Below are 13608 nucleotides of genomic sequence, written 5' to 3' on the forward strand. Positions count from 1 at the left end.
AGATAAACAAGAACGCTCATTTAGCATGTTTCTTAAATATCTGCAAACATATTATGGCATTTTAATGCTTTAGAAGAGTCAAAAACTTACATACAGCACCTTTAAGGTACATTAACAAAGTAAATGTATTACCAGTTGTCTGTTCATGTTGGTAAATACATTAACTAACGGACCCTTATTTTAAAGCGTTACCAATTACATTTTAATCACCATTTGATTTCCCTCAAGTGGTTCTAAAGTTTTAGGAGTTTCTTTGTTTTTCTTGTGAACAAAAAAGAAGATATTTTGAAGAATGTGGACAACTGCACTGTGAAAAAGTATCTTTAGATATAAATTAGCAGTTTTGCGTATTTTTGGGATTCATGTTTTTATTTTCCTCCGTTTATTTTTGCTTTTGTATTGCACCTTGATTTTTGACAACTTTTGACCTTGAAAAAAGTTCTAAAAAGGGACTTTTATTAATATTTTTAATAGTTTAATAGTAGTGATTTATTGTTTGGGTTGGTGTTGTATGTTACAGTACAAAAAACTTTTAATAAACTGCACATTTTCTGTTATTTTACAAATGTAGTTCTCTCTATACTATTTCTTATGCATTATAGTACTTCAAACTACTAAAATGTCAATAAAAGTCACTTTGTTTAACTGTAGAGTTGAATTTTCAACATCAAAAGTCCACAGAGCAGAGATCAAGCTCCCATAATGCAATTCACAACCGTAAATAAACAGAAATGAACACTTGTGAATAACAAAATATGGAAACAGATATTTTTTACTGTGTGGTAGCCATTGATATCCATAAAGACAGTAATATTTTATATTTTTGGGTGAACTATCCCTTTAATACTTTAAATGTGGTCTGTTCTACTAAGTGCTTTTGCAGACTGTTATTATCAAGTGTGATCATAAAAAATACTTACATTATATTCACACACTGTTACCACACAACTCTTTTAAGAGTTCACACTTAGCTGATGATTGGTAATAAAGCTTATTTGGCATGCTGTCCCGGGAGAGAGCCCTGAGCTTATAAGATCCTCGAGCCCTGGGCTCCCTCCCGTTGCAGGGCGAGAGGGGAGTTTGAGCTCAGGTAGATCTCGATGACTCCCCCTCCTGCTTAGTGTAGCTAAGTATCAGATATGGATGCTGAGAAGGTGTATTCGGAGCTTAGTGATCCTCTCGAAATTTGTTTATAAATAAAGTTCACTTAAACATCTTATAAAAGTGATTTTTGCATAATAGGTTCATTTTAAATAGTTTTAAACATGCTTTAGTTTACAAGTGAAGACATTAAAATAACAAATATAGAGATAACTAGGTTAATCAAGTAGAACAATTTAAATATACTTAAATATTAATATTAAATTTATTACGTGACCTTTTTAAATGACTCGTTAAGGACACTAAGCGAGGTTTAATTTCACTAATAATAAATTATGTGCAAGAAAAGTAAAGGTTGAATTTTTTTAACTTCTTTGTTTCTTTGCAACAGCCAATCTGTTATCTAATGCTATGGCCAATTGAACTAATACAGTTGACGTTAAAATTATTGGCCCTACCGTGAATTTATTTTTATTTTTTTCAAATATTTCCCATATCAAGTTTAACAGAGCAAGGCATTTTTCACAGTATTTGCTATAATATTTTTTCTTCTGGAGAAAGTCTTGTTTGTTTTATTTTGGCTAGAATAAAAGCAGTTTTTAATTTTTTAAAACCATTTTAATGTCATTATTAGCCCCCTTAAGCAATATTTGTTTTCGATTGTCTGCAGCACACACACCCGTTATACAATGACTTTCCTAATTACCCTAATTTGCCTAATTAAAATAATTAAACCTTTAAATGTCACTTTAAGCTAAATACTAGTGTCTTGGAAAATATCTAGTAAAATATTATTTACTGTCATCATGATAAAGATAAAATAAATCAGTTATTAGAAATGAGTTATTAAAACTATTATGTTTATAAATGTATGGAAAAAATGTACAGGGAGGCTAATAATTCTGACTTCAACTGTATGAAGACACTTCTTTAACTAACTGCGTGACTTTCACAGTTCATTAATCACAACCGCTTGTTTTTCTTGGAAATATTGAGTAACCTACACCTGAGGCACAGCAATAAACAGAGACGAGGAACAATAACACCAAATCTTCGTTGACTGAGTCACGTTTTTTCTTAAAACCACAGAATTTTTAATATCTAAAATGCCTTTGTACAAAAAGTACAAAATACAGCAAGTAATATATTTAAAATATGACCACTTACATCATTTAAAACATGAACAGCTAAACAGGTATATAAAAAAACACAATTCACAAATGACAAAACAACAACATGAGAGGCCTATTTCCATACTTTTCTTTGATGAAAATATTTCAAAAGTTGGTCCAAACTAAATCACAGTCATTTGACTTTTGTCTCAATCAAAGAAGTAACTTTTACTTTCATGTCATAAATGTTATGGCATTATCAAGTAAAGACTTGTGCATTGTGCAACTTCTTGTTACACTGGTTTTACCATGTAGCATCCCCCTTAAAAAGAGGAGGATGGGACTTCAGATATAGGAAGTGCTCCAAGATCTTTTGTTTTTTCTGGACACTTTACTTCTCCCACGATGTTAAAAAGCCTCCCGGTAACACTGCCATGTTAACATATGAGGTCGTCATAGACAAAAATATGTTTGACGTTACCTGTAGAGGGACATTCAAGCAGAGTGTGTTGGCTCAATCTCACAAGGAAACGTAACAATTTTATGTACGATTTTTAATGTACAAACTATTTTTCATCCGATTTTATTTGTACGAAAATGTTCTTTTAAAAGAAGGCGTGTCCCCAGATCCCGCCCCTAAACCCAACTGTCATTGGGGATGAGCAAACCATTCTAAAGCATTCGAAAGACATCGTATAAATTAGTAGAAAATAGCCACAAAATATTAAACGCATTGTCAGTAACTCAAAAAGTGGTAACTCATACAAACTCTTACGATTTGATTCGTACGAAAGTGTAAAATTTTTAAAAGGATGCGTGTCCCCAAACCCTGCTCCTAAATCCAAGTGTCGTTGGGGATGAGCAAATCGTTCTAAAATGTTTGAAAGACATCGTACAAACGTATAAAAATTATCCACAAAATGTTTAACATATTGTCAGAAAAGTGGTCATTCGTACAAACTCGATTTCATTCATACGAAAATGTACAATTTTTAATTTTATGTGTATCACCAAACTCCACCCCTAAACCCAACTGTCATTGGCGATGGTAAAAACCATACTAAAATGTACGAATAAGCTACAAAAAAATTCCGCATTGACAAAATACGTAAATAATCTGATTTGATTTGTACGAAAACGTACAATTTTTAAAACTATGCGCAATCCCAAACCCCGCCCCTAAACTCATCCGCCATTGGTGGTGAGAAAATCATAAAATGTACTCTGTAAGAAAGCGATAAGTTGAGTATTTATATTTCTTTTAAAATTATTAAGTAAACTATGTGCACACTATAAAAATTAAGTCAAAGTTACGTTTGTACTCACTTTTTTTGAGTCAAACTGTCGCTTTTAAGGCAACAGGTTTTCTCATACAGTAACTAAATGCTTTTTTAGAATGTACAAATGAGAAATTCATACTAATTTATGAAAATAGGTCATTCATATGATTTGATTCGTATGAAAACGTGAAAAAAACATAAAATGTGCACTGTAAGAAAGCGATTAGTCGAATTGAATATTTATAAGTGAGTAAACCCATTGTCTTACAATTAAGTAAATTAACTACACGCATAACATTAGAAATTAAGTCAACATAACCATTCGAAGTTACGTTTTTACTTATTTAAGTAGTCAAACTGTCGCTTTTAAGGCAACAGGTTTACTCATACATTAACTAATCGATTTTTAGAGTATACAAATGAGAAAATCGTGTCAGAAAAACGTAAGTAAATTAGCTACGCGCGTAATAAAAAAAATTAAGTCAACATAACTATTCGAAGTTACGTTTTTACTCATTTTATTAACTAGAGTCAAACTGTCGCTTTTAAGGCAACAGGTTTACTCATACGTTAACTAATCGCTTTTTAGAGTATACAAATGAGAAAATCGTGTGACAAAAACGTAAGTAAATTTGCTATGTGCGTAATATAAAAAATTACCTCAACATAACCATTGGAAGTTACATTTTTACTCATTTTTTTAAGTAGAGTCAAACTGTTGCTTTTAAGGCAACAGGTTTACTCATACGCTAACTAATCGCTTTTTAGAGTATACAAATGAGAAAATCGTGCCAGAAAACGTAAGTAAATTAGCTACGCGCGTAATAAAAAAAATTAAGTCAACATAACCATTCGAAGTTACGTTTTTACTCATTTAAGTAGTCAAACTGTCGCTTTTAAGGCAACAGGTTTACTCATACATTAACTAATCGATTTTTAGAGTATACAAATGAGAAAATCGTGTCAGAAAAACGTAAGTAAATTTGCTAGCGCGTAATAAAAAAATTAAGTCAACATAACCATTCGAAGTTACGTTTTTACTCATTTTATTAAGTAGAGTCAAACTGTCGCTTTTAAGGCAACAGGTTTACTCATACATTAACTAATCGATTTTTAGAGTATAAAAATGAGAAAATCGTGTGACAAAAACATAAGTAAATTTGCTACGCACGTAATATAAAAAATGACGTCAAACATAGCCATTCGAAGTTACGTTTTTACTCATTTTATTAAGTAGTCAAACTGTCACTTTTAAGGCAACAGGTTTACTCATACGTAACTAATCGCTTTTTCGAGTATACAAATGAGAAAATCATGTGACAAAAACGTAAGTAAATTTGCTACGTGCATAATATAAAAAATGACGTCAAACATAACCATTGGAAATTACGTTTTTACTCATTTTTTTAAGTAGAGTCAAACTGTCGCTTTTAAGGCAGCAGATTTAATCATACAGTAACTAAACGCTTTTTAGAGTGTACAAATGAGATCGCACAAATTCATACGAATTAGCCACTAAATCAAAAAGTTACGAATCGATGTGAGATTGCGCTGGTGATTACACATACAGTAATTCAACCCACAGGCATAATAAAAGCCTTTGCAAAGAATGAGTGAAATCCACCCTGGAGCTTCCATACATTAAGAATTGCTTTTTTTTCCATTTAGAAAAATAGTATCTTTAAAAGTTGGCGTGAAACCAACAACTCATCAAAAACAGCCATCAGTGCAATATTTAAAACATTCTCAAGTATAAGTGATGCATAATTCCATACTGGCTTTGAAGCGTCTCAAAAGTCATGACATATTAACACCTCACCGCGTCTTGCCTGAGTTGACGAGGGGTCAAGGAAGACGAGGCCAATGTGCTTTAGGATACAGTGCCATCTACTGACGCTGATCTATGGATTTGCTCGACTTCCGAATTACAATACAGCAATGTGTGGCTTGAAATGTGTGGATCAACTCAAAAAGAAATGTATTGATTGTGACACACCAGTGCCAAAATGCAGTCAGATTTGGTCGTGTCTGGCAGGAAAACGTCTCAGTTCGAGAGCCGAGAGATGACCTCGATGACCAACATTAAAATGTCACTTTTATGATGCATTACACTTGAGGTATCTTGACGAAATGCAGAGTGAATGTGTACATTATGAATATTTATCTCATCCTAGGCAGTGTGCAAATTATTTCTTGGCATTCGGGGTGGTTGACTTTGTAAAAAAAATGAATGTTATTTTGAGTTTGAGATGTGGTTATCGAAGTGGTCAATCATGTTAAAACACTGAAATGTCTACTATCTATATGTAAATATAGTTGTGTTTTATAAACTTGACTTTGTGGTACACTTACAAAAATAGAAGTTCCCAAGTTGAGTTTTTGCAGCAATGCCATATACTCCTAAAAAATAAAGGTTCTTTGTTTGGAATCAGTGGTTCCATGGGACCTTTTCAATCCATAAAATGTTTCTTAAAAAGGGAAATGCTCTTAAAATCATTGAAATGTTGCTCACATTAGAAATTAATGGACTTTTTAGGAACCATTGACCAAAGACATCACTGCAAACCACTCTTTTAGAAAATGTATATTTTTTTGGTTCCACAAAGAAGCTTTCAGTAAAACTTTTTAATGATCTAAAGCAGGGGTTCCTAAACTTTTCAGCACGCGACCCCCGAAATAACAATGCCAGTGACTTGCGACACCCAATATTCTCTGAGGTGGTTATACATATATAAATCTTGCACACATACCAATAAGCCCAAGTCTATTAATCGTTTAATTTTGGAGAACACCACTCAAGAGACCGTCCTACATGTTCAGTAGTGGGCTGTTTTTATTTTTAATGTATGCGAGTGCTGTAAAGGTTTCAGAAAGTTTATACTGGTGCCATAAAATCTGATGCAATTGCTGTGTCTTTAATAAAATGTAATCACCTCAGGGGTCACAAAAAAAATTTGAAAAGCTGATAGCTTTATATCTGAATGTGTTTTTTAAAGTTTACTCTGTAAAACCCAACAGTTAACTTTAGCAAATGAAATGAGTCAAAATGTACTGAAAGTTAATTCTACTCGTTTGAAAACTGTTTTGAACTCAGTGCTGAAGTTAATGAGTTAATTAAATACCTCATTACTTCAACTTAAATGGAGTAAGTTCACAGTACTCATATAGATTAGTTTTAACTCAAATGGTTTGTAGCAATCGGTTTTCTCAAACGGTTTGAGTTGCCTTAACTTTTACAGTACTCAGTTGGTTATAGTTCTCTTCATTTATTGAGTTTTCAGTGCTTAAATTGCTTCATTTACTCAAATGGATTAAGTTCACAGTACTCATTATAATTAGCTTTTGAACTTAAATTGTTTGTTGCAATCGGTTTCCTCAAATGGTTTGAGTTACCTTAACTTTTTGGGTTTTACAGTGTATTAACATGTTAACAATGTTACTATTAACTGCTACTTTGTTCTCCACTAGTTTATAGATAAAATATAGTAATTCTAATAGTTTAATAAAATTTTTGGAAATCCCAGAGTTTTTTCCACCCCCACTTTGGGAACCACCGATCTAAAAAAAACTGTAAAGAAACTTTTGTGGAATGAAAAGGTTCAATGAATCACTCTCTTCGTGGAACCAACTAGACTTTCCAAAACTATTTTAAGCGCATATTGTAACTTGTTGGGGTTGCAAAACATTTTCAAATCTATATAAACCATCCTTGTTTTGATTTTGAGAACTTAAGTAGTCACACCATCCCGAATCATCATAATTCGCACCCTGAGTCTAGTCACCACTGGTTTTCTCACTGGTTTGTTTTTTGAATCTATAAATTCCACTGTGATCATTTTCATCACGCATTGAAAGTTGGCAGACCACATCCATGACATTGTACCAACCCAACATTATCAAAACAATAGCCTTTTGGATTCGAATTCATCTGTGCCTAAATCAATTTCCTAAACACGTTTACATCACAAACAAGCTGTCTTTTACTTTGGCACGAAGTGGGTCAAATAGGCTTTAAAGGTACGGCGTCATACTAATATCTTCTTTGATTGCCTCAGAGCGCGCTTGATGAGTATTTCGCCCGTGTGATGAGGTAAAGCACGATGTCTTGATGTCCACCAAACGCTGCTATGTGCAGGGCGCTCCATCCATCCCTGTTGGCCAGACGGGTGTCCGCGCCGAACTTGACCAGCAGCTTTACTAACTCCAGGTTGCCGTCTATCACGGACTGGTGCAGCGCCGTCTGTCCCTCGGGTCCGAAAGAGTTGACGTTAAATTCACAGTTTGTCATGTTTTGCAGGAGAGAGTGAAGTTCCTTAGTGTTTCCCTTCCTGAGCGCTTCCTGAAACACTCTTTGACGCGCAGAGCAAGTCATGTCCGCCTGACTCATGATTTCAGCAGGTTGACCAAACGTTTCTGAACGAGGAAAATAAGCCAGGTCTTCTCCCAAACACACTCAATTTCAGGAAAATTTTAACTCCCAATTTCCTTTAGCTTACGTTCCGCTTTATATTTATATAAACTCTCATACACTCCAGGGAATTTCAGTAGACTAGTCCATACTGCATGTGGCGCTCCGATACCTAAAAGAAAAGCTGTTATTTAACTTCATTTTTGCACTAAAATGTGTCGCTAAAACAATACTGGAGTCGGCGGAATAAGCGCTTTACCTCTGCGGTTCCCACGAGCGGGCGTTGAGCGGGTGTTGAGTGGCTACTGGTCCGCGTGTTGAGCTCTGACTGTCGGCTGTGTGCGGTGAGATTCCGCCTATTGCGGCTCATCTGAATAACAAAAGCGCGTCATGAAGCTGGTCTTTCGGGGGCGGAGACATTCTCTGTGCTTTATTAGACTGCACTGAAATGTTCCTTATATACACAAAGAGGAGAAGCAGAGACGGATGCTGCAAATAGTTCCACATGATGTTTGAAGGCGTTATAGTCTTTGAGATCATTGAATTTCCAAGTGATATTTTTAACATGCATTTTGAACGTTAAACTAAAAATAAGTCCGTCTGTCTTTCTATCTATGTCTGTATGTCTTTTTCTGTCTGTCATCTATCTATCTATCTATCTATCTATCTATCTATCTATCTATCTATCTATCTATCTATCTATCTATCTATCTATCTATCTATCTATCTATCTATCTATCTATCTATCTATCTATCTATCTATCTATGTCTGTCCATCCATCCATCCATCCATCCATCCATCCATCCATCCATCCATCTATCTATCTATCTATCTATCTATCTATCTATCTATCTATCTATCTATCTATCTATCTATCTATCTATCTATGTCTGTCCATCCATCCATCCATCCATCCATCCATCCATCCATCCATCTATCTATCTATCTATCTATCTATCTATCTATCTATCTATCTATCTGTCTGTCTGTCTGCCCATCCATCCATCCATCCATCCATCCATCTATCTATCTATCTATCTATCTATCTATCTATCTATCTATCTATCTATCTATCTATCTATCTATCTATCTATCTATCTATCTATCTATCTATCTATATTTAGTCCATCCATCCATCCATCCATCCATCTATCTATCTATCTATCTATCTATCTATCTATCTATCTATCTATCTATCTATCTATCTATCTATCTATCTATCTATCTATCTATCTATCTATCTATCTATCTATCTATCTGTCTGTCTGTCTGTCTGCCCATCCATCCATCCATCCATCTATCTATCTATGTATATTTAGTCTATCTATCTATCTATCTATCTATCTATCTATCTATCTATCTATCTATCTATCTATCTATCTATCTATCTATCTATCTATCTGTCTGTCTGTCTGTCTGTCTGCCTATCCATCCATCCATCCATCCATCCATCCATCCATCCATCCATCCATCCATCCATCCATCCATCCATCCATCCATCCATCTATCTATCTATCTATCTATCTATCTATCTATCTATCTATCTATCTATCTATCTATCTATCTATCTATCTATCTGTCTGCCCATCCATCCATCCATCCATCCATCCATCCATCCATCCATCCATCTATCTATCTATCTATCGGGGAAACCAGAGCACTCGGAGGAAACCCATGCCAACACAGGAGAACATGAAAACACACATGCCAACTGGCCCAGCCATGGACTCAAACCAGCAATCTTCATGCTGTGAGGCGACAGTGCTAACCACCGAGCCACAATGTCACCATGTTTTAACTTAATGTAACTTAATTTGTCACAGTATGAATACATAGCACTAATGAAGCAAGTGCTTGTTGTGCCTCTAGAAGTTAGAAAATGGACTAGTTTGGGCTTCAGTTTCTGTGCCAAATTGTGGCTACCGAGTGATACGAAAACAGCATGCAGTAGCCTAGTTCCCAAGGTGCCTAAAGACACTGTTTCATCGCTGAGAATGAGAAAATCCCTGCTGCCAGAAGAAGTGCTGCGCAAGCTGTGCTTCCATTTGTTGATGTATCTTTAACAGATGGATTGTAGATAGACAAATGCTTCAGGGTGTGAAGATCTGTGACACTGGGAGAGATCATGGACCATCTCCACCTATTTATAACACTAATACTAGATCATGGATACTGTATGAATAAATGGATGGATGGATCAAATACATGCGCTATAGGTGAATTGAATAAACTAAATTGGCTGTAGTGTTGTGTAGAAAATAAACTAAAATGTGTATAAGAGTGTATGGATGCTTCCCTGTACTGGGTTGCAGCTGGAAGGGAATCCGCTGTGTAAAACATATGTTAGATACAGTAAGTTGGCAGTTCATTACACTGTGGCGAATAAAGCCCCTGATGAATAAAGGGATTAAGCAGAAGGAAAATGAATGAATAAAGTGAAAAGACAATTTTCTGCATTTATTTTAAAAGCCATGCATTTTAGGTTTTGCTAACAGTTGGATTTAGCACCACTTGAACAAATGTTGCATGCTTTGCAATGAAAAACAAAAGTGGAAAACACTGTAGGTGAAAATGGAGTGAAGTAATCATCATCATCATCACCATACTTACCTTGATTGATTACATTGTTTAAATATGCATTAAATGTTATATTTAAATATGCAAATGAGGCATTATCCCACTAAATATGTGCTAGTTTGCATGCTATTCTAACATAAAAATCTGAACGCTGGATGAAGTCAGTTTCAAAGTTCTTGTCTAATTTAGTTTTATTTTCTATCTATCTATCTATCTATCTATCTATCTATCTATCTATCTATCTATCTATCTATCTATCTATCTATCTATCTATCTATACATACAGACGGACAGACAGACAGACAGACAGACAAAGAAAGAAAGAAAGAAAGAAAGAAAGAAAGAAAGAAAGAAAGAAAGAAAGAAAGAAAGAGACGGACGGATGAATGGACGGACGGATAGGCAGACCGATAGACTAAAGAAAGAATGAACAATACACAGATGGATGGATGGATGGATGGATGGATGGATGGATGGATGGATGGATGGATGGATGGATGGATGGATGGATGGATGGATGGATGGATGGATGGATGGATGGATGGATGGATGGATAGACAGACAGACAGACAGACAGACAGACAGATAGATAGATAGATAGATAGATAGATAGATAGATAGACAGACGGACGGACGGACGGACGGATAGATAGATAGACCGACAAAGAAAGAAAGAAAGAAAGAAAGAAAGAAAGAAAGAAAGAGATGGACGGATGAATGGACAGACGGACAGGCAGACCGATAGACTAAAGAAAGAATGAACAATACACAGATGGATGGATGGATGGATGGACGGACGGACGGACGGACGGACGGACGGACGGACGGACGGATAGATGGATGGATGGATGGACCGACAGACAGATAGAAGACAGAAGATTACCCCTTCTATAAGTATTAGCATACAGAATACTTTATTAAAATCAAAAAAAGAATATCAAAACTGACAGGTGCATGTAAAAAAATAGATTTTGCCTCCGGTGTCACACACAAAAACATCATTTCAAGCCCCTGTCAGCTCTCAAACCTGACATGACTTGTCTGTGGTTTTGTTGAATATGTCTTTGCCGTGCTTTGCCAGTTCAACAGACTCTCATTCAAATGCCTTCAGAACCTCTGGCAGTGTAATAGGATCTGAATGGCTGAACTGCAGTGACGTTTCAATAGGGAGGGTGGCTCATTCAGGATACAATTTTAAACCACGTGCTCTAGGACCGTGGGAAAGAGTTGAGCCTTTCTTCCCAGCATAGGCGTATACGCAGATAGAAAAGTCCATGAGAGAGAGAGAAGGTAGATATTTCAAAACAGTTGCCTGTGGAAAGTTGGCATGTTACACAGATCCTAAAAACTGAACAGAGTGATAAACTGAATTGTGTGTGTGTGTGTGTGTGTGTGTGCGCGCGTGTGTGTGTGTGGAGTAATCTGCTTCCAAATGCCAGTTGAAGTCTAAATTATTAGCCATTCTCTGATTTTTAAATTCTTTTACTAATATTTCCTAAGTGCCGTTTAATGTTTTTCAACACATTTTTCAACAATATTTTTCATAACTCATTTCTAATAACTGATTTCTTTTGTTTTTGATATGATGACTGCACATAATATATGTATTTATTGTGCAAGATACTTGTATTCAGTCTAAAATGCTATTTAAAGGCTTAACTGGGTTAATTAAGTTCATTCATTTTCCCTTTATTAATCAGGGGTCGCCACAGCGGAAAGAACCGCCAACTTATCCAGCATATGTTTTACGCAGCGGATGCCCTTCCAGCTGCACCCCATCACTGGCAAACATCCATACACATTCATTCACACACACATACACTACGGCCAATTTAGTTTAGTCAATTTACCTATTGCGCATGTGTTTGCACTGTGGGGAAAACCAGATCTATACCCACACCAACACGGGGAGAACATGCAAACTCCACACAAAAATGCCAACTGGCCCAGCCGGGACTTGAACAAGTGGCCTTCTTGCTGTGAGGTGACAGTGCTAACCACTGAGCCCGGCTTAATTAAGTTAAGTAGGTTAATTAAAACAGTGGTTTGTTCGGTCTCTAATAATTAAAAAAAAACGTATAAGGGGCTAATAGTATTGACTTAATTTTTGTATTATTGTTATTAAAAACTACATTTACTCAAGCCAAACTTAAAGAAGTAAGACTCTCTAGAAAAATAAAATATTACAGAAAATATTGTGCAAATTTCCTTACTTCTACTTTGTGAACATGAATGTGATGCAATATGAATATGTAATTCACAGGAAGGCAAATTATTTATTTATTTACTTTATTTTATTTTAAAAAAAGTGTTTTTTATTTTTTAAATTGTCCATTTTTAGGTTTTTTGACTTAAATCAAAATAAAGTGTTCTGTGACTGCAGGTTTCAATTACAATTCGTATTTTTTATTTTCTCAAAATCTCAGCAACTTTACAAGTTCAACAAACTTCACATTTGCATTAATTTCTATAATTTGAATACAGAACAATATGTTCATGCATAACTTGCTTGCTTTTTATGAAACATTTGATTCTGCCAAAAATGTGAAAATGTATTTTTTTTCTAGCTGTTTGCCTTATTTTCTGAAGTATGAAGTGATAAAAAGCAATTCTTAAAATCCCCTTTGACTTTTATCAAACTAATGCTTTAAATCTATGCAAATTATGCCATTATTAATTAAAAATAACTGCCTTATGGTGTTGGCAGTGACTGTTAATCCCATTATTTTATCTTATACACCAGCAGTGTCTTTACCTTAACTTAACACTCAAAAGATTTATTTTTTTAAAGGATTAATAATACATTTCTTAAACCGATTTCTGGGGTCTTTTTCTTTGCAACATTAGCATGCAAATGCTTTTAAAAGTGAATGCTTGTTAAACAGGTCCTTGTCATGCTGGGTCATTCTGTAGTGCCCTTGAGTATAGGGCACTTAACCAAATGTTGCTCCACTGCCTGCGCAATTAGCGTGTGGTAAGTTTTATGCTGACCTATTTGTTTTGTATGGGAATTTTAGTGTTTCTCTTCCCGCCATTTGTGAACTAATTTGAGAGCAACATATAGGTCATATGCATATGCTTTCAAAAGTGTGAAGAAATAGTTTTGAAGTAAAAATATAATAAAACTAA

The 13608-nt window shown here is 35.1% G+C and overlaps 1 protein-coding gene across 1 annotated transcript; it reads right to left on the reverse strand.

Annotated features, from left to right (window-relative positions):
* Positions 1-2171: 2171 nt before the first annotated feature.
* Positions 2172-8365, reverse strand: nrarpb (NOTCH regulated ankyrin repeat protein b). Its single transcript, XM_056458750.1, has 2 exons — positions 8161-8365; positions 2172-8073 (listed from the first exon to the last, which is right to left on the reverse strand). The coding sequence occupies exon 2, from the start codon at positions 7878-7880 to the stop codon at positions 7545-7547; it is 336 nt and encodes a 111-aa protein (XP_056314725.1). The 5' UTR covers positions 7881-8073; positions 8161-8365; the 3' UTR covers positions 2172-7544.
* Positions 8366-13608: the final 5243 nt, after the last annotated feature.

This window comes from Danio aesculapii, chromosome 5 (genome assembly GCF_903798145.1).
Source record: "Danio aesculapii chromosome 5, fDanAes4.1, whole genome shotgun sequence".
NCBI lineage: Eukaryota > Metazoa > Chordata > Actinopteri > Cypriniformes > Danionidae > Danio > Danio aesculapii.